This window comes from Aphelocoma coerulescens, chromosome 12 (genome assembly GCF_041296385.1).
Source record: "Aphelocoma coerulescens isolate FSJ_1873_10779 chromosome 12, UR_Acoe_1.0, whole genome shotgun sequence".
Classification (NCBI taxonomy): Eukaryota; Metazoa; Chordata; class Aves; order Passeriformes; family Corvidae; genus Aphelocoma; species Aphelocoma coerulescens.
Window position 1 is genome coordinate 10,412,419 of NC_091026.1, and position 22,146 is coordinate 10,434,564.

Here is a 22,146-nt window from a genome sequence, read left to right on the forward strand (position 1 = left end):
AAGCTGGCTGGTGTGCTCCAGTGGGAGAGGAGTGGGAGATGGATGTGTATCTCTGGCAGTGTCCCCTTACGTTGTAGTTCAGATCCCCAGACTGCTGCTGGTCTGAGTAAGTTTTATGGCTTGATATGTTGAAAATACTTATGTGCATGTGGAAAGTGGTCCTTTCAAAGACTTTCTGGCACTTCTTATTAACCTCTTCCATGCTGGAAAAGGGACTGTTGTCTGAGCTGTCTGGCATGCAGTTTCAAGACATGGTGTTCCAATCCAGCGACTGTTCATATAAAGGCTGCATCAGTCTGGTTTCTGGGATATCCTGTGCTTTCCAAGGATGAAGATGAATATTCCTTTAGCTTTGGGGGTGCTTTCCTACCTGAGTCCTCCAGGTAGGTGGAGATCTGCTATAAGCAACTTTCCACTAGGGATGGTAGAAAGAGGGAATTTGCAATGTTAGGGGCCTGTGTGACTCTCTTGCCTCAACTTACTGCTGTTCCTGAAGAATACTGAGGTAAGAGTTTCTGGGAAATTGTTATGCAGGGTGCAGTGTGGAGGTGTTGGTTTGGATCATTAGGAGGTAGAGGAAGGTGTTCACTACTAGGTGTTCCCACCACAGGGAAAGAAAACATGGGTAAGAACATGAAGTTCATATTGATTGCCAAAACTATGCAGGCCTTTGCTTATCTTTTTTTGTTAATGAGCAATGCAGCTTCTCTCTCTGCCTGGGGACTTTGCCCTGTAGGCCTAAGTAGCACTGGCACCTTGAAAACAAACAATGCCCCTACACACCCTCCCCTTTTTTTTTAAATTTACTTTTGGGGAAAAAAGGTTTTCGTCTGTCTGTGTGCTAGAGCTGACTAGTTTCTTGTAGGTCACAGGCTTTCCCATTTCTACTTCATGCAATGACTGCAAGGGCTGGACAAGCAGCTGGCCAAGTCAGCCTTTGCCACGTTAGAGAAGTGTTCCATGCTCCTCTGTCACTGCTGTGAGTCAGCCTGAGCCATGCTGGACTGCTTGCTGTAAAAGGGATGGATGATGTGATGCCTAACTGGCTGTGCTGCTGCTCCTAATGCTGCTTACAGCACTGATCCCAAGCTGCTGTTGGTTAGAAAGGATGGGGGAACCTGCAAAGCTTCCCTGGGCCTTGGACAGAGTCAAGAGAGATAAAGATTTCAAAGCAGTTGAGAACTAAAGAAGCAACTGCTTTTCCATCCCAAGGAGTATTTGTTGACTTTCAACACCCTGACTGAAAGGACTTACCTGCCCTCCTTGATGATGTGAAGAGCTTGTTATGAATTTGCCTTTTTACTATCTAAATTCAGTGCTGAAGGATCACCTGTGCAGGTTGTCAACACATCCATCCTGTCCTTTGCTGGCAGGACTCCAGTATTTCTGGAATGTCCCATGTTCTGCTGCTGAGGAGCTTCTGCACTAGGTCATGGATTGACCTTCCTCCTGTTGTGTATTTATGTATATATAATGCTTTGGGCCATCTTTAAAGTGGTTCTTGAGCAGAAGTGTGTTATGTGTAGAGGGGGTGGTAAAAAGAGAGAAAATATAGAATAAATGTATATTTTTCTTTGTAAAATATATAAAATTAAGTTTGGCATAAATGGTCATACTTTATTTCTCAAATGAGACAGATTGGGGAGAAAAAAATAACTTGAAGATTTAAAAAAAAAAAAAGATTGCAGGAAGGCATGGGTACAGGTGTGATGTGGTTTTGTTTGCCCACTCTTCCTGCTAGATCCTTGCAGGTGATGTCTGCCACCTGGCTGGAGTTACACCTGGAAAGGGCCTAGGGAAGGATGACAGGAATAAACACAGTTACAGAAGGACTTCTGGAGGAGTAATTAAATGGTTGAGAACTTGCCAGCCTGGAAGAGCAGTGGTGCAGGCCTGTGAAACCCTTAGAGAGAACAGAAGAGTTGAATAAGGAATATCTGTTCATGGACTCTTTCAGTACAAAAAAATGGGTGCTGTCAAGTGAAGTGAGCAGGTGGCAGATAGGAAATGAGCAGAAGGCAGGTGAGTGTGTTCTGGGAGGGAGCTTCAGCCCCTCCTGTGCTCTTGCCTGGCTGTGTGCAGTGTTTCTGGGGTGCAAACAGCTGCTGCTGCACGATGCAGTGCCCTTGTCTTGAGAACTCAAGGCATGGGCCAAGTCTCCAGCATACAAGGTACTGCACAATTAACAAAAATATTCCCTGCTTTCAGGAACGTGCTCTAGAAGAGGCCTGGATACACAGGGGGGGTTTGGGACGTGCAGAGTCCCAGATACTCCTTTAATGCTGGCTCGAGTCCCACTCTGAGGCAGAGCTCTGGTTGCCACATTAACTGCAGTGAGCATTAAACAGTTAAAACTGCTCCCATGCACTACTGAGGAGTAGTGTGTTGAGTCGATAAGTAGCACGATACCAACTGGCCCCTATTTCTGGGAATGCAGAAAGCTTGGTTGAAAAAGAAAGATCCTCCAAAGCTGTTATTTCTTGGTCCAGCTGCCTCTGTGTTGCATTATCTCATTCCTTTGGTTCAGACTGTGGATCAGCCATGCCTGGCAAGGGGGGCTGTATCAGCCATGGCCTGACCCATGCAGGACCCACCCGTGCATGTCACAGCCGGTGCCGGCAGGGTCTCGCTGGGGCAGGGTGGCTGGAAGGAGCAGAGGTGAATTCTGCCCATAGCGCAGCTGCTGTATCTGACGAGAGGTCATCCTTCCTCATCTTGGGAATACCCCCTGAGCTGGACGTGTAGCGGTGGAGCTGTACGGGCAGTTTTGAGGCCGCGCTCGCTCCCAGGGCGGTGTGGAGGGCAGGCACACCGGGACAGCAGCGGGACTCTCCGCTGTCCCGGAGGCGCGTTGGCGCCCCGGCGCCGGGCGGGCCACCCGCTCCCGGCACGGACTACAGCCCCCAGCGTGCACCGCGCCCGGCCGCCAGCACCGCGCCGCGCTATTGGTCGCCCCGCGGCCGCCGCCAATGGGGAGCGGGTATGTTGGCAGGCGCTGCGAGGGCAGAGGCGCTGCTGGCAGCCGGTGCGGGAGAGGGGCGCGGTGGGGACAGGCGACCCTGGCCAGCATGGGTGGCAGCGAGAGCAGCCACGGCGGCAGGAGGGTCACCTTCGGGCTGGATGAGCGGGAGCAAGTCCGGGTGTTGCAAGGCATCAGGGTAAGGCGGCCCGGGGGTGTCGTGGGGCCGGGTGATGGAGGCGGGGAGGCTGCCGGGGGCCGGGGGCGGAGGGAGCTGGGCTGTGGAAGGGTCTGGCCGGGAGGTCAGGGGAGCGAGGTGCAGGGCTGGAAGGGACGAGTGGAGGAAACCGGCAAGGAGGAGGGGAGGGAAACCTGGAAGGCTGAAGGAATAGGGGGTTGGAGAAGTGGTGGGGCGAGTGGTGGGAAAGAGGGCTGGGGGGGCCTGGGCAAGGCTGCTGTCGAGCGGGGACACACCAGCTCTTTATCTCCATTTCCAAACTCTGCTCTTAACCCTCTTCCCCTCCTCGCCGCTTCGTGACCTCGTTTTGCCCCTGCCTTGTGCTTTGCAAGCAGTTTCACGCTAACGGCGCCGCGCGGCTCTGAGGGCATCCGAGAGAAGACAGCTCTGCCCTTGCTCATGGTGCCAAGAGCCCGGGCAAAACAGCGCTGTGGGAACAGGAGGGGAGATAAGAGCGTGTGGAAATAGGGAGGTGTTTCTGGGAGGGACAGTGGGAAACTGCTTCTTGACCTTCGGTCGGAAATTGACGAGTGTGTGTTGTGGAAACAAGCCCTAGAGAGTGGTGGTGGTACCATTAAGGAATATTTTTTCCCCATTAATATTTTTCGTTGGTTTTTACATGTTAGTGTGTTTTTTTTTTTTTCTTACTGCCATAATTTTCATTGCTCTTGCTTCTTGATACTTTTATGTGATTTCCCCCTAAAATCTGCCAGAAATGAACTTACAGAGTGTGTTTTGCTGTGGCTACTTATTTTTCATCCCATTTTGACTATTTATTTGACAAAAGTTAGCTAAGATTGTGCGTATCTCCTTATTAAAGTGTTTGATGGAGGTAAAGTTGTCTTTGCCTAATTTCTCTTTATAGAATATAGACAGGGATTTAAAACTGGGAATTGGGCACAATAACAATGTATAATGAAGATGTTAAGAATGCTGTTAAGTTGGGCAGTAGTGGCATAGCTGAAAATATGTCTTCTACTGTGGCAAGCCTAGCTGGGGGAGCAGCCTCATTTCTTTCTGTTCTGCAGCCAGAGCCTTTGACCTTGGGAGGAGGAAGGGGTCAGTTTTAACAGTGCTGTGAGAAGCCTTTTGGATTGAATTGCCAGAAAACCTAGAATTTACTTTTCTTTCTTCTTCATGGGTTTGAACCCAAGTCAGAGAGTGAGAACGAAATTGAGATTGCAAAAATGTTTGCAGCCTTATGTGAGTGGGAGGTCTGTGTGGCTGTTCTCTGTCATATGGCTTGCAGCGTGTCTGCCTTGCTGAGCTGGGTTAGCAAGCATGGAGCAAGAAGAGAAAAAAATGGATATATGGACTTAAAACCTGCTTAGTTCCTTTCTTTCCACTTCTGGTAAATTTGTCCCTATACAAAGGGTTGACTAGTTTAGGGGTGCTCTCCACCTTTGTTGGTGTTTGTGGAAGATTGTCTAGTGAAGTTTTTAGGGTCAGGCAGTAGATTGGAAGTTTTGTCACTTATAGGGTATGGGGTTTAAAATGTAAAGTTAACATGCAAGTGCTGACTGGCTGCATTTGGAGGGATGTTACAATGAGGTGACTGGCAATACTTTTGTGGTACCATGGGAACTAACAAACAGGGAGGTTACCAGTGAAATACACACCAGAAACTGACTTGGTTAATGTCTTCCCTGGTTCTGTGTTTCAGCTCACTGAAGATGTAGTGAACCGAATGAAAGAATCCTCTCAAGGTAAAAGGGACTACCAGAGATCTCCTCGTGCATCCAATGGCACAGCTCCATCTTCACTGGCTGTAGCAGGGAGACCCAGACCTACAGGTACTGTCGGGGTGCTGCTGCTGCTGAATGTTACAGAGGATGCTGGTATTTTTCAGTGCTGCCTCGTTGTGAGAGGAGCTCTTTGATTAGCCTGTATCACCCTGTAAACATTTCTAGCATTTCAGGATGTTTATTCTGCAAAAAACAAGGCAGAAATATTTTGCCTTTCATTTCTGGCAAGCTGCCTTGCTGTCTTTTACATACGCAGGGAGTGTATTGTGCATGGGTGAGGGAAGTACTGCTTTTTATTCTTGGGAGAGAAGCTCATAGGGAAGGATAGCCTGTGTAAGCACAGCTGGCTAAGTGGATGATGAAAACTTGGTTTCTGGACTTGTCTTTCTTTACAGGTCAGAAAACTATTTGATTTCTATTGGTTCTCAAATAAGCATTGTTGATATATACCAGTCAGTGTGGATTTGTCTAGACTAACATGAAGTTAGGGGACTAGGCCTATGCTTTTAGGGATTTGTTTGCTGTCAGCCTATGTCTTCCCTGAATGTAGATTTAGTCTTATGGATGGCCTGAACTCTGTCAGATAATTTCATCTCCACTTGTGGAATCCCTTGTAATTACAAGGAGAGCAGGAGGTTAAGGGGAAGACTTATTGGAACTAGAGGAAGGAAATGGAAAGTAGGTCTACAACAATGCTTGTGTTTCAGTATATATAAGGGTTTGAGGAGTTAACATCCTCACATACAAGTTATCTGTAGCATGCTTTATTCAGTGTGCCTGGTTGAAGATGATGCTGTTGGTGTCTCTGTTTCATAAATTCAAACTCTATCCATCAAACTGAAATTTTCTTGACTTTTTTTTCCTCTTGATAGATAATATGAAATTCTCCTAAAATAATTCATTATGTGATGAAGGACTGTGTTTGTAGTGCTATTAGTTATCTCAGGTTTCTGTTCTCCTTTTTAGGAATCCGGCCACCGATGGCAAGTGACTCTGCTGCAGAGCAGGAACTCTACAGGAGGTGAGGTGAAGCTCTTGAAAAAGAAAACAGTTTAGCTCATTTGGGAATATATCTATGTATGCATATATCTGTGTTTTAGTTCAGCCTGAGCATAATGAGTGTGTGTTTGACAGTGGCTGAGCATGAGCCCAGGTGTGTCCAGGTGGCCAAGAAGCCCCGTGGCATCCTGGCTGTATCAGCAATAGTGTGGCCAGCAGGACCAGGGCAGTGACTGTTCCCCTGTACTGGGCACTGATGATGCCACAGCTCAAATCCTGGGTTCAGTTTTGGGCCCCTCACTCCACAAAAGACACTGAGGTGCTGGAGTGTGTCCAGAGAAGGGCAATGGAGCTGGGGAAGGGGCTGGAGCACAGGTCTCCTTGGGAGCAGCTGGGGGTGTTTAGCCTGGAGAAAAGGAGGCTCAGGGGGGACCTTATGGCTCTACAACACCTGAAAGGAGATTGTAGCCAGGTGAGGGTTGGGCTCTTCTCCCAGGTAACAAGTAACAGCACAAGAGGAAATGGCCTCAAGTTATGCCAGGGAAAGTTTAGGTTGAGTATGAGGAAAAATTTCTTCACTGAAAGAGTAGTTAGGCATTGGAACAGGCTGCCCAGGGAAGTGGTGGAATCACCATTCCTGGAAGTGTTCAAAAGGCTTTTGGATGGGGCACTTGAGGATGTGGTTTAGTGATGAATGTGGTGGTGTTGGGTTAATGGTTGGACTTGGTCTTTTCCAACCTTAACAATTCTTTGATTCTATTCTATGATTGTGTTTTAATGCCTGAGAATCCCCTTTGAAGCCTTTTTCAGTTCAGGGCTGCTTCTCTTAGTGCTGTTGCTGCATGCATTTTGTGTGATTTTTCATTCCTGTGTAAGAGCTGAAGAGCAGCATTGTCAGCCAGGCTGATTCCTTTTATCACTGTATGTCCCTTGATCTTTTCCAAACCATCATCTATTTGTCTAGATAACTGCTTCCTATTTTCACTTTTTTCAGGTGATAATTAAGTACTTAATAGAGCTAAATATAACTGAAGTACAAGCTTATGTGGTGCTGTGTCTGCTGTTGTTGCCAGAGTTGTACCTCACTGAAGCTGCAGGTCATATTTAAAGTTTGTTGGGAATTCCTACTGATAATGGGATTGTGAGCAGATTTTGTGTTAAAGAGATTCTGGATTTGTGTTTTGGCTCTAAGCAGGGGTCTGCCATGACAAGCCATGACCCTGTTGCCACAAGTCTACTGATGACCTCCTCTGCTTTTGGTGCTCGTACAGGTATGAGCAAGAACAGGCACTGGTCCAAGAGGAGTTGATCCGGCTGGCCAAAAGAGAAAGGGAAGCAGCCAGTGAGGCCCAGGAAAGGAACAGCATTAATGAGGAGAGGCAGAGAACAGCCCAGCTGGTGAGTAACAAACCCCCTGCTATGCTTCCTTGCTGGACAGGCTAAAATGGCTTTGCTTGAGGGGATTAATTTAATGTCACTTGTGTGGTGAACTTGGAAGCTTGGGTTTAGGCTGAAACACTCCTCACCTCACTCATCACTTAGCATTTGGCTCACAGTGCAGCTGCCAGCTCCACTTGCAGCGTGTCACTCAGTGCTGCGAAGGCATGAACAATGGCTGTGCTGGGGGCAGCTTTACCAGTGGCAGGGAGCATGGTGTGTGTATATGGGGTCCTTGTCGAGCTACAGAGAACTCTTTTGAACTCCCAAGTGTTTAAAATAAATGTTTCAATATATACAGGATCACATTCTTCTGACCTGATGTATCCTGAGACTTGGCTCTGTTTTTTTCAAGGGTATAATTGTGCTTGTACACAAATTAATAAAAAGTAATAATGTCTTTGTTTGTTTGAATCTTTTATAGATCTGATAACAGAAGAAATGTTATAAAACTGTCAAGTATTGTAACCTTTTGAAGAAGGTCTAGGATTGATTTTTAGGGACTAGGAAGCATAAACCCTTTTTGTACACACCACTGGCTCCCAAACCAATTTGTTCTTGCCCAGCAGGCAGATTTACTTTTGGGGACTTCTTGCTGCAGCTTACTATTAGTCAGGCACCTTGGTGTTGTTGAGATGACCCATTGGGTTGCTGTCATACCAGTGCTGAGAAGAGCAATGCTGGAGGCAGAAGTACAGTGAGATGAGGCTGCGTAGACCAAAAGGCTTCTGTCAATCACTACACTACACTGGGATTGTCATTGGTGCTTAATATTCACATGGTACTATTTTATATTGTTTTCTTTTACATACTGCCATTCCTATGGCAATGGTGTACTGCCTGTAAGCAGTGCAGAGTCTCACTGGAGCTGCCACTTTCTCCTGACCTGCAGTGGTGCCAGGGGGTGATGGTGAGGTGAGACCATGCTTGCCACAGTGAGATCAAACTGCCCATTCATTTAGACCATGCTATTAAAACTTTACTGAGAGAACTAGACCAAGAGAATTCTCTTTGCCTGGTGCATACTGAAAGGATGTTTTAGTGAAAGGACAGGCTGGAGTATGGATAGTCTTTATTGTGGTTTTTCCATGCTGATCTGTAGCTCAATCAGTCTGTGCTTGATTTAAATGAAGAATCCTTCTATGAGGTTTGGGGTTTTTTTTCTATATGTTGAATGCTAACAGGCCTGGCTTACCCAGGCAAAATGTGAAGCATTTGGAGGTCATAACATAAAGATATTTTTGGGGACTGAATAAATAAAATTTATATAAGAATGGCCATAGTCATTCAAAGAAAAGGTCATTATAGCTGTAGTCCGTCTCTGATAGTGATCCCTAGCAGCTGCTAATGGAGAGCATGAGAATAGAGCAGGTATATAACAGTATTTTCCACCTATACCCTTGCAAATTCTGCTGTTCTGAGCAAGAGGTTGTATTTTCACTTTGGTGGTTGACAGTCTTTAAGGAAATTGTCTTCTGTGAGTTGGTCTGTTTGTGGTTTTGGACTCGATTGTACTTTGTCTCCATGATAAAATTTGTGTATGATTGGATTGGTAGGTGTCTTGAGATTGCTCTCCTAGATGGATATAGCTTGTGAGTGGCTGCTGTGTCACAGAACATACCCTCTTGGCAGATTGTATCCTGACCATGGGGTGTTGCATCGTTGCTGAGCTTCAGAGCAGTGATGTCTGAGGCAGGTGACTGCTTCTCCCTTGCAAGGGACATCTGGGTCTGCAGGTGCAGTATTAACTCTCTTTTCACTAGAAAGAGAATATGCTCTTCATGAATGCAGTTAACTGGCTTCTGTAAGAGCAAGGGGAAGAAGCTGGAGGATTTATTGTCCAATCTAAAGATGTGTCTTTGCTGAAAGTAGAGCCCTGCCCTCCTGCAATGAGGTGGAGTGTAATCCTGGAGAAATGTGACTAGCAGAGTCATGCAATATTTGTGAAATGCAAAGAGGGCACCTCTAAAATGAGTTGAGACCTGACTGCTTACATACAAAAGGTGTTCTATTATCTGAATTAGCTTTTAATCCTGTGGTATTGCATACCCAGATATTACATACTTGATGCTCTGTAAAAATCTGATCAGGGTCCCCTTGTGATAAATAGTGACCACAGTGTGTTAGCCCAGAATGTGGTGCAAGAATGAGAAACTGTTAAATTTCATTGCTCTTTAACTATCTCTTCATCAGTCATAAATTTACGATCCTTAAGAAATGGAATAGTCTAGTCTGTCCTTGCAAAGATGAGGGCAGAGCTATTATTTGTCAGCTTCTAGATATCTTCCTAAACAGGAACTCTTTGGCCAGACTTAAATTATTGGGATCCCTATCAGACTTGCTTTATCTCAGCTACAGTTTCCTTTTGGGCACAGTTACCTTATTGTATTGACTCAATCCTACTCAAACCACATCTGTCCTTTGTCTTCTCATATTATCTTCCTTTATTATGAATAGGGCTTGAGTGTTCCTTCTCTTCTGTTTTTTAGCCCCAGCAAATGGGGCAAATACTGGATATGAGCTGCTCATCCATGTCTTGTGTCAGCCTTCTCTTTCAGGTAGAAGATAGTAGTGGAATTCAAGGTACCTAGTGGTAATCCAGGTGCAGATAGCAATGGAGATTATCTGCTTACATTTATAAGGGAGAAACTTCCAGGGTTGCTTTTGTTGTTGTTGTGACCTATTAGGGAAGTAAGATTAAAAATGGGGCAACTCCCATGAAAGAAATAACAAATGAATAATTTGCTTCTAGCAGCACTTAATTTGGTAAAAATTGAAAGTCATGCCACATATAATTAGAAAGTTTATTTATTTTTTTGGTATTTGCAGTAAGATCTTGTGCTGCCCTGTGCCCTTAACATGTCAATATATCAGTGATTAGTAGCCCTCTCTTGTACTGCTGTCTGCAGCAGTGCTGGAACATTCTCCTGTAACCATACCACTTGTATAAATCCAAGTACAATAGCTGTATTTTGAAGTGATTTCATTTTGATTGTGTTGAATGTTGCTTGTCATTTAATCTGTTCTTTATGGTTTTCACTCACTGACTTTTATTATTGGAAGTATTGCTATGAGCCCTTCAGTGTTATTATATAGTGCACACAAAGAGAGGGTGGACTAGAATTAACCTTTGATATGGAACTTGTTGTCAGCTTCTGGGCCCAGTTACTTGATTGTTTATGGGGCAGGGTGCAGATTAAAATTTACTGTTATTTTATTGCGGTTTGCGTGTTTTGTTTTGCTCATTTTTTCTCCTTGAAGTGTACTGGTTTCAAGAGGGATTTAGAGATAAGTACCTGGGTCCTGTTCTACATTTTTGTCTTGATCTTTCTTTTTCTTTTAATGACTTTGAACAAGGTACTTAGCTTTTAGATACCTTAGGTTTTGTGAAAAACTCCTTACAGCTTAGTTTAAGAAGCAAGACAGCTCTGTAAGTAATAGTGCAGCATTCACTTTCCTATTTGAGTGAATATGGCTTTTTGATTAACCCTGGGGACTGGCTCAAATGGAAGTAGTCTGCTAAGCTGCTGTAGAAGAATTCTCCCCAATTTGTATTAGAGATAAAATGTTTTGTTTGTTTGGACAGCACTGCAGGATCATGATGCTGACTGGACTCTTTGAATAATTTAATGCTGTGGGTACTTACAACACAACAAGGATTTATATATACAGTACTTCAGAGCAAGGCCTAGGGTGTTTAACTAATGCTGCTGGCGTGCCTTGTGTCATGTGAAATACCCAAGAATTAGCACAGCTATCTTTAAATCCTTTTCTATTTCTAGCATGAGGAACTTGCAAGGTTGTCAGTCAAGTTATTTAATTGCTTCACTATGTTGTGAATAGTCTCACCATTCCCCTATACCAGAAGTCTTTTCCTTTTTCATTTCCAGTTAATCAAAACGTCTTCTCTTAACTTCTCAGTTCTTTTGGGTTTCTTTTTTTTTTCCTCCTTCCTACCAATAAAGGAAACTTTGCAAGCTGCTCTTTTTCCTCCTTTTTGCTTTTGTAATCTCTGAAGGTTGAGCAGCATGTGGCAGCATTTGCATTGGAGCCAGTGACTCTCTGCTTGATGGTTTTTGCTGGAATCTTTAAGACAAATCAATGTGGAAATGGAATGGATAAAAGCAGAAGCTGGGGAGGGGGAAATAAACGCGATTAAGCGAAGACATCTCATTACTACTCTAGAAAGGGAGGATTATAACTTATAAAATAGGAGGATCTCATTTAGAGGCCATGTGCACTTGTGTTATCAGGACAGAGGGAGAGCAAATAGAATAAATGAAATTAATACTTTGAAAAGAAGCATTACCCGGATTTGAGAATTGAACTAATATGATTTGTGCAAAGCCCTGAAGTTCTTATCTCCCCATTTAATACCCCTAGGATAATGGCTTTGTCAGAGTTATTGACCAAAAGTCGTCGTCTTCCTTCTCACTTTGAAAGAATGAGTTCAGAAGTGGGGTGATGGTAGGACAGACTTTGCACTGTGACCAGCTGTTTCAGACAAGACTGGTGAGCACTGGTTGCTGTGTGAAAACAGACTGGGCACAGAATTCCTAAATTGCTGGGAAACTTTATCCAGCTGTCCATGATGGACAGCTTGCTATTCCTAGTGTTTCTGATCATGCCTGCCCACTGGCTTGCTGGATGGCAACCTTTGCTTCCTGGTGGTTCCAGCATTGGGCTGTTGTGACTAGCATGGCTCAAGTTACGGGCATGGAAGAAAATACAAGGATATGGGTTTGTCTCTGGTTGCTCTAGTAGCTGATTACAATTGGTCATAGGCTGTTGAATTCCTTCAGATGATTTCTTGCCCAGGTATAATCTCTTTGTTTTTCAGAGCCTCTCATCTCCTCTTCTTGATTCAGAAAAGATGGGCTGAAGGAAAAATGCGTGACTGGGAATGCCTTTGATCAAGCAGTGGGTTTTGATAGGGGTGTCACCTTATGAATGTGGCATTCTGAACTCTTGGGCTTTGCTGTGGCATACTTTGAACACTTCCACCCTTGGTTTAGTGTATATTGGGGCTGCTGACATTTTAACTGGTGTGTTTTCTTCTTCATTTCAAATAACGTGGAGGTAAAACTGCTTAAAATTGCTGAAAACAGCGTGAACAGCCAATTCATAGATTGGTACAATGGAGGAGAATTTTGGTGTTAGGGAGTGAACAGATGTTTTCTTTTTCACTTTGTAGGGATGGAGGAATGATCCAATCAGCCCATTTGTGGAAAGTTTACTTTATATTTCTGGTAATTGATGAAGCTTTAAGTGAATCTTGTCGGGTTTTTTGCTGTGAATTGCCCACTGTTGTTGATCAGTGTCAGCTGTAGATGCAGCTGAGCTAGTACTGAAGATTGTTTTAGGAAGGTTGCTGAACATGATTTAGTTTGTTAAGGCTTTCATTTACTTTGTGATAAGCTGGGGATCAGCTTCATCCTGGCTGGTTAGCCGTAGGTAAGCATTCCTAGATTAACTGGGGTTTTGTTGTGTGTAATCTCCTATCATTGTGACAAGCTGTAGCGACCGGATGAGGCCCAGCAGTAGCACAGTGTTTGTTGGAACTGTGACAGCATGGAGCCATCAGTGAAGTGACATTGCTGGTTTTGAGGTCAGGCCTCTATTGTCAAAACTTGTCTTTTTTTCCCTCCCTGTTTATTTGAGTTGATGTGATGAAAGGTATTGTCTCTGTGAGCTTTGCATTATGGTTTGGAAACTGCTCACCTCAGGGACAGTTTAGTTGGTCCTGTCAGCTCTACAGCTAAAGTGCAGCACACTGAGCTGAACCGTTCCCTTTCTAAAGTTGTAAACCTGTGTGTAGGAAATGGGTTGGTTCTGGAAGGAGACATGGCTAACACATGAGATTTGGTGTTTCCTGGCCTTGTATATTCTGTAAATATTTCTTGATTGAAGTTTTTTATGAGCGAGGCAGAAAACATTGATTGAAATCTGAAAGTATGGAGTCTTGTTTTAAATACTAGTGCAAAATTAGGAAAAAGCCCATTCAGCTTGATTTTCATTGACGTTGCAGCTGTTAGCAACAGGTATCTACATGTGTTCATGAAAGATACCTTTTTTTAGATTAATTTTTCTTTTCTGTAGAAGATGAGTGGTACGTTTAGTTACTAGAACCTTCATTCCTACCTACAGTGTGGGTGGCACCAGTTGTGGTGACAGCACCTCCTTGTGAAGATGATTTGCTCTGGTTTGGCTCTTTGCAGAGCATTCATGGGCTGCGTGTCAGACACCCAGACCTGCCCTCAGTGCCTGCAGAACCAGGTCCTAACTAGCTTAGCAAGGGTGGCAGTATCTTGGGCTGGAAGTTGCCATGCAGTTTTTGACTGCTCTTACTAATTGACAGCTAATTCTTTCACTAATTGAAGAAAGCTGCCTTTTAAATATGTTGATACAAATGAAAAGATGTATTTTTAGGTTTGTCTTAATGCTTTGTAACCAAATGTTGCAAGCTATTGACAGCGGGATTTAAATAGCTTCAGTCCTTGTGCCTCGTATCCCACTCATTCTTCCTGTGCGAGCTTGAGACACTTTCCCAGACTTTCTCCTGAAGAAAATATATTAGTGTGTGGAGACTTTAGAGTTAGTGGTCTGTTATTCTATAGTCTCAGGCCAGAACATCCCTCCTTTTCCCTACAAATGGGCTCCTCTTTGTCTGCTACCTTCTACTATAAAAGTGGGTATATTTCTTCAGTGAAAGAATTACTTAGTGAAACCATTAAAACATTAAACATTTAAGGGATCCCTATAGAAACTAATCTTGAAGTGTTAAATGATGGACTTTGGAAAGGTTTGCATTAAATTTAAGCTTGGCATGGTGAGGATCTACATGTCTTCTACCTCTCACAAGCTAATAACTTTTGGTCTCTGGAGCATCAGTGAGGTCTAAATTTAACTAAAGCAATTTTAGAGAATGTGCACTACAATAAAGGCAGAAAGTGGAAACACAGCCAACGCAAAAGAGAACCTCCTCTTCCCTTGAGGGAAGGAGAAGGTGTTATCTGGTTAAGAGTAAGATTCTGCCTATGTACTACTTATTTTCCTGCTTCTGCTGCTGTGATTTGTCAGACATTTATAGCATTTTTTTAACAACTTCCAATTTCTGCAGCTAGTCTTTTATCTCCTGACTGAAGGTTAATTTGTGTTTGGAGAGTTTTTGCAGATTTCAGCAGCTGATGGTCGCTTGAGCTTCTCATTTTTGTAGTCTCTTGAGCTAAGAGACCTTATCACAAGGTTGGCCTTTTTTAAAATCCAACAGCTGCAACAAATTGAAGCTGTCTGTGGTGCTGCCTACTTCCCCTGTCTTGCCTTCAATTTTCCATGCCCATATTTCACACTTTTTTTTTTTGTCTACCAAGTTTATATGCTCCACAGAAACTTCTTCACGATTCATTTGTTCTGACTTAGGGTTACTGTAAAGCCATTTCATCATTTAAGAAGTAAAATATAAGATTAGCCTTCATTTTCCACTATGTATAACTACAAATATTCAATTCATAAAGAAATAGAAGAATAGTATGTTGCTATTTTTCTGTGGCTGGTCCAGCAAAGCTAGTACTGAATGTTCATATTCTGCTCTCAGACTGCTGTAGAGTAGTAGAATTCTGCTCTAATTTATAGCTCATTGAGGGGGCCATAAGCAGCACAAGACAGGCCCAAAGGCCATTCTGTATCTAACTTCCATGGATCACCACCTCCTCCATGTCCTATGGTGTCCCACTTGGAACCTCTACATTCCACCCCTTCATCCACGTACAGTTTACCTTTCTCAAGCACAGGTAAGTTACAGATTAAATTAGCAAGATGTTCAGCTAATAGGAGGATTCCTGATGGGCTGGAGCGTGTCTGTGTGGTAGCACCTGTCAGTGAACAGCACAACTGGTGGGTATTGCAGTGGGTTCCCATACGCCAGCTGCTCATGGTAACACGTGGGCTTCTCAAGCTGCGAGAGCCAGGCCCAACAGAGCAGGTGTGTCCTGGTCAAGATCATGTTTCCTCATGATCTTCCACAAGTCCCAGTACAAAAGGCTTTGTTGGATCATACTAATAGATCAAACTGAGTCTAAATAGTATGGTCTGAGTAAGCAAAATAAACACTGATACAACTTTTTATTTTTCACCTTAAAGAAAAGTTAAAGTGAGCTGAAACAAAGATTAAATTTCACTGAGGTTTTTTCCAGTTTGTTTATTCCCTCTGCTACAGTTGGGCATCCTCAAACCTGCCCCAATTTGCTGATGTTTGTTTTAGTCCTTGCTTGCTTCCTTCTTTCTCTCTCCATCTTTTACTTTCCCAAAGCTGCAGGACGGTTTGCTCCTGCTGCCTCTCCTTGTTGTTGGTGTTATCAGGCACGTGTGCAGCGGCTGAGATTGCAAACGCTGCTGTTCTCTGGGATTCTAAGCATCAGACAATGTTTTACACGGCGTCCCATTCTCTAGCTGGCTGGTTGGACATGATGTTGGTACCTTATCTTCACGCTGACACACACTGGACATTAATAGAAATACATTGCTGAGGCACATGTGTGGAATTTCAAGCAGCCTTTCTAGCTGTGCTTTAGATAGTCTATTGTGTGCTTAACCTCTTGGAAGAGGTTTTGATGAGAAACGCGTGATGTTAACTCTTGGGCGGCTGGGTGGACTCTCCCAGAGTTCCTTATTATTGTCAGCATAATATCCTCCTAATTGAACTCTGCTTATCTGTTTTGGAGTTTCAGCAGTTCTAAACCTTTCTATGACCAGTATTCCTCCTTCCTAATGCAAATTTTTGGGGAAGAAATAGCTGTGTTTTGCACATGAGGATGAGGGAGGAAATGTGTTGCTGCAGAGGGAGCTGAGCTGCCAGCACCCTTGTGTAGCTTTGTCTAAAGTCTGTCCCTGTATTATTTTTGGCTCTCTGGTTGCCGTACATCAACTAAAAAAATGACCTGGATGCAGCTGCTTCTATTTGCCAGGAATTCTTTTTGCTTTTGGAGCACATCAGAATTTTTATTGTTTCCTTTGTACTGTATCTGTATACTTTCTCTGCTTGTTTGCTATGACCATCTGCAATTATCTATATTATTTATTAGTGCTGAGTAAAACATGATGGAAAGTAGCTTCTTAAAAGGGACTGTACTAAGGGAAAGGAAATGAGCTGATGACTTTGATTTTTAGACAATGAAAATAGAACACCTGCAACTTGTAAGGGAGGGAAGGAATTAGAGTTAGCTGGATTTCTTTTTCCTGCCTGTGCATTACATTGGGGGTTTAGAGACTTTTTAGCCTTGAAGATTTTGTGATAATGGGCAAACTTGAAGGATGATACAGTAGGAATCAAGTAAAAATTGATCAAACAGACTGAGCAGGGCTATGTATAATTACTGTCCAAAAGAAAAAAGCTTAAGAAAAGTTTAATACTTACTTGAATAGAACATTAGACTAAGGATACATTTGTTAAATAATCAGTGCTCTTCCAGTTAGGACTGAGCTTGCCATGTACATTCACTGCATCTTCAGCCTAATGCTTTTGCCATGGAAAAAGTGGTTCACTGTCTGGCAGATGATTTCAAGCCCCTTTATTTTTTCAAACATACAGGTTCACATCTCTTCTTCTCCCTTCTCTCTGTCCTCTGAGCAGAATGGATTTGTTCCTTGGTTCATCTTGCTATAGCTGTAATTGGCACTGTCAAGCTGAAACTCTGACTGCCCCCCCCCCTCCCCCCCGGCTTCCGAACTCCCAATACACAAAAGGTTCTTTACAAAAGCTGTTCCCTTCCCAGCTGAGGACCTGAGAAATCACTCATTTTTGTGTTTTCATATGATATGCTTTCCTAGTTTAACAGCTAAATGTGGAAAAAGGGAGATTGGAAATAAAAATGTTAAAAAATACCAAACCGACCAAACCCTCAAAAACAACAAACCACACAAAGCAGCACCCTGAAAAAAACCCAAATCAGAAAAAAAACTCCCCACAAAGCAATAACAATAACAGCAGTAATCACTATATCAGCTGAAAATAAGCTTGCATGTTTCTTAAACCGTTTCCCCTAATTTTTCAGTGTAAAAGAATTTTGTTTCAAGTACAAAACTTGAAAAAGCATGAGAGCTTTAAATTGCAAAGCCAGCCACAATTTTAAAGATAATGAACATCAGTCCAGCCTATAGTTTTCTATCATTTAAAAAGTTATCTCCCCAGATGCTGTGCTGTTTCCTCTTCAAGACTCAGCATTTTGCAGTGTAATTTTTCAAAGCTTTGTGTTGCTGAAGGTTATCATACAGTTCTGTTAAAAACCTGCTTGCCTGTGATTTCCTGTTAAACAGTGATCTGCAAAAAGAGGTGGTTCCCTGGTCAAGTAAGAATTTGATACCATTCCTTTTCTGGGAATAGAAGTGGGATGCATCAACTCCCTTTCCTATCTGATGGCTGTTCAGAAGCCACCTCTCAGGTCACTGCCCTTGTTCCAAATCATGCTGAATGTCTAAATGCAACCTTGAAGCTGTTGCCAACCATTTGCATTTTCTTTTTTTTTTTAGACTAGTTTAGAAGTACTCCATCAAATTTCATGCATCTGGTGTAAAAATCAGTTTTCATTGTAATTAATCTAGGTGGAGTGTCAGTTTGTGCCCAGATTAAGTGGGGACCATTAGCTGTGCTTCTGCTCCAATGTCATCCTTCCATAGCAGGCTTTTTTGAGCTTAATAAGGAATATAGTAAGATACCTGGAGGCAGAGGAGCTCTAATGGTCTTAGCTGCCATTCTCCTCTGTATGGATGGAACTAATGTGGTTGATAAGTATTTCCCTGCCTCAGGCCTTGCAAGTGCAGGTTGCTCCCTTAGGAAAGAAAGTAGCTCAAGGTGTACCATGGGTGTTCTTCAGGTGTGATTGAACCAGCTAGACAGAAGAGATTTCCTCGAGCATAGAGGAATTTTAATCCCCCATAATTTCAGTGTTTTACTGGGAAGTATCTTGGTGAGCAGGTCATTACCATTGTAGGTAATAGGTTTTTCTGACCACATCCATATGCAAGCTTAGGAAAAATTTTAGCTTGTTGTTTGCATATCTGTTTAGAAGTTACATCTACTTTTTGTACAAGAAATGTATCTTACTGGGCATTCTAAAGCTGTAGCAAAAGTTCACATGTTTATAAAAAGGGGTAAAACTTTCATGTGATCAGCCTAGTTTCTTCTAGTTGCTCGTTGCCCAGCAGATGTTGCTGTTGAGCTTGGTTAGGCCTCACTGTGCAGCTCATAGAGTCATCTGCCTATTTTAAGAGCTGTGATGCAGAGTGATTGGGAGCTAAGTTTCCTCCTTGATAATTCATGTCATCTACTGGTAAGTCAACACACTGTCCAGAAGCTTAAGGTACATCTTGTACAGGTGCATGTGTAAATAAATAAATGATATTAGAATGTCTTTTTTGACCCATACATTGTTTTTCACTTCATTACTGATTCTGAATTCTTATGAAACTTTCTGCTTTCATTAGCAAAGCAGTTTTGATAGCTTGATTTCTATAATTATTTTTGAGGGAGGGTGTTTTTTGGCTTTTCAAGTGAGCCTTTAAAATGTGGTAGTGCAAAGGGAGTCTGATAAACAATCCATAAACAGCATATCCTCATTAGTAATCTCTTTGAATGTAGGATCTGGGAAAATCTATCACCTGCCTCATGCAGAATCTAGGAGATGAATTATCTTTCTTATTTGGGGTCAAACCCACTGCTAAGTCCAGCAGCTGCTCTGTGTATTGATCTTGCAGACTTTGTGCTCTGCTCCGCAGTTCTTTGGGATGTGATTCTTGTTGTAATACCCTTATTTTGGAACTAAAATGTTTTTAATGTGCATCTCGGTTGCCTGCCAGCGATGATGCCTTCGCTGAGTTCATACTTTTTTCCAGCAGCGTCGAGAGCACTTGGAAAGCAGCAGTGAATATTACCTGAAGGTGGCACTGAAGGGACACCCATGAAGGCTCCTTTCCAGGGGTGGAGCGGGAGCTGCTGAGCCCTCAAATTGCTTGCATACCAATGAAGTGTCTCAAAGTTTTTGCTTATTTGTTTTTGTTTTGACTCTAGGTTCTCCAGGAGTTACCATAATATTTTTCAGGATGAGTTTACACTAAGTTTTTGAAGTTCATCGCTTTCCACAGAAACTGTAGAATCACAGAGTGGTTTGGACTGGAAAGGACCCTAAGGATCATCTAATTCCAACCGTCCTTCCATGGGCAGGAATGCCATTCTCCTTATCAGGTTGCTCAGGGCCCCATCCAACCTGGCCTTGAATGCTTCCAAGAATGGGGCATCCACAGCTTCTCTGGACAACCTGTTGTTGCAGTGCTTCATCACCCTCTGAGTAATGAATTTCTCCCTAACAGCTAATCTAAACCTGCCCTCTTTCATTTTAAAAACATTGCCCCTTGTCTGTCATCATTTGGAGTTGTGAGGCCACTGTGTGCTGACGTAATTTACAAACTGCTTCTGCCTTTATTTTCTGACCATGCTGCTTGGGGCTCGCTTTCCTGCTTAATGCACAGATCTAGAACTTGTGATATTGCTGCATGTTCATGCTGCAGAGGGGAGGACAAGTTTGTTGTGAAGACAGTGCAGGTTTTCACACAAATGGTGTGGTATATCCTCAGCCACCTTGGATTTCTCTTTGTTCTTAAGCTCTCTAGTTGGTTTCTAGTAGTGTTTCTTGAAGGGGTAGATAACAGCTGTTGAGGGCAAGTTTAGTTTTGGAAGTGGTTGAAGAAAGTGGCAGCTGCTGTCCTAATGACATCTCATGTGTGCTATCAAAAGGGAGATTGCTGCCTACATTCCTCAGATCCTCTTTAGGATTCCCTGATTTGACCTACACCCTGGCCTTCTAATGAGATACTGCCTTCCAAAGCCTGCTCTGTAAAAAATTCCTATTACATCTATGTCTCTTTGGCTTTGACTATCTGCAGTCAGTCTGTGTACACTGAGAAGGCCCATAGTGAAAAAAAAAAGGAGTTTCTCTCAGTGAAAGTTTGAAATGTATCTGCAGTGCTTTTGTAAAGGTAGTATTTCAGGTCAGTCTTCAGTGATATGCGAAGTTTCTGACTGATTTGAGTAATTTGGAGCTTAAAACATGAAGATGATCTAGCTGGCCTTGGCTGAAATGAGTTATTGGTTTTAGCACACAATCTTCTCTTGAGAGAGAAGCTGGTGGTTGTCTGGAATTCCTGCAGATTCTTAGGCAGGAGATTTGTATCTTTTCATCTGTTTTCAAGAAGGAGAAACAAGTTATAAAAACCACTTAAAGGTTCAGTTAAGAGTTATTCTGGCTGCATAACTGCCTCCCATAATAACTTTAATATGCATCATCCTGAAACTCCTAATTGGCCCTGGTGTTGGCAGGGCTTTCAGACCCAGCAGAATCTCCAATGTTCAGCATCTTTTAGGAAGGAATGTAGCCAGGGAAGCACAAAAGATGAAATGGCTGCATTATAAATTCTGACTGACCTTGAGAGTCCTTGTTTTAATAAGCAGGAGGAGGCTGTTGAAGCCATCTAGATGAGACCAGTGGTGGGAGCTGTGTGTAGGTGGGCAGTTGGTGAGGCGAGAGGAGCGGATGGAGAAAGGCCTTGTGGGTTTGGTTGGAGGAGGTGGTTTTACTGGGGGCCATGTACCTACTTATCCTGTTGTTTCTGTTGTTGGTTGGAGTCTTGTCTGTACTGACACTGATTAATTTCTTTTTTCTGATGGGTGCTGGTGGGGTTGGGCTGTGGTTTGAACTAACCCATTTTGTCAGAGCTAGGAAATTACTCCAGTCAGTTGTTCCTCTCTGCTTAGTGACTGCCTGGTCTCTGTGTGGGTGCTCATCAGAGAGATCAGAGCCTGACTGACTGGCAAGGTTGAAATTTTCCTTAGCTTCTCCTCTGCTCCCCTTTTACCTGGGTGGAGGTGGAAGCCTGCCAGGCTGTGCTGGGGTTGTGTGGTTTCTGTGAAGGATGGAGAACTGTCATTCTCATTCTCCTGGGCTGTCAGTTGGACACCTTTTGCAGACCCTAAATTCCCTTTAAAACAAGGCATTTGGCTTAGTTTATTTCATTCCATTAAGTAATTTCACTGCTAATGCATAATTATCTACAGCAGTGACACTCGTCTATGCTTTAATTATCACAAAGCTGCACAACTCCCCCTCCCCCCTGCCTGGAAGTTGTCACTTGTGCAGGGTGGTTTTGCAGAGATAAGTGTGTAATACACGGCAGTGCTTTGGCTCTCACAATACTCAGACAGTTGCTGATTGCTAAATGTAGGCAATAGAAGGGGCAAGGATTTTGGTTTTCTATTAGTGGTTTTTATCCATGTGGAGTGAGAGACGTTGGGAAGGATGAAGCTTATCAAAGCTTCATAATACTGGCTTGAAGATAAAGATGTGAGCAAGTGCTGATTGGAGGCATCAAGCTTATAGGTGTTAGGAAAATTTGGAAGCATAAGTATTTGTTTTTCTTTTGAAGAAGTGCAAGAAATGAAACATCACTGATCCTGGGCAGCAGCCTGAGAGCCCTGTTTGTGTTTAAGGAAGATTGTTTGTATTTTTTTTTCCCCTCCTCTTCCCTGCTTTGTTACTGACTCTTTTTGATAAACACCCTCTCAGAGTGCAGAAGAGCCCAGTAAAAATTATTGATCCAGCCAGTCATTGTGAGGAAATATAACAGAGATTCAGGGTATTTACTCCTGAATTGGGAGAAGATGCATACTTGAGTGAAATACCTGCTGTTTCTTAACGCCACACACTTGTTTGTTAAGGAGTGAT

General features: G+C 43.2%; 1 protein-coding gene across 5 annotated transcripts in view; it reads left to right on the forward strand.

The window, feature by feature from the left end:
• The first annotated feature begins 2,969 nt into the window (after positions 1 to 2,969).
• The window catches only part of CHCHD6 (coiled-coil-helix-coiled-coil-helix domain containing 6), a 110,248-nt gene continuing 91,071 nt past the window's right edge, over positions 2,970 to 22,146 (forward strand). For 2 of the 5 annotated variants that reach the window (XR_011154879.1, XR_011154881.1), the window contains exons 1-4: positions 2,975 to 3,158; positions 4,861 to 4,990; positions 5,909 to 5,963; positions 7,213 to 7,339. Coding sequence is in view for 2 of the 5 variants with exons in the window: in XM_069028412.1 (XP_068884513.1) it covers positions 2,970 to 3,158; positions 4,861 to 4,990; positions 5,909 to 5,963; positions 7,213 to 7,339 (501 nt within the window). In the remaining 3 variants the exon portion in view is untranslated. Of the gene's footprint in view, positions 3,159 to 4,860; positions 4,991 to 5,908; positions 5,964 to 7,212; positions 7,340 to 22,146 lie in introns of all 5 variants that reach the window. The other 3 variants (XM_069028412.1, XR_011154880.1, XM_069028411.1) reach the window with 3 other exon arrangements.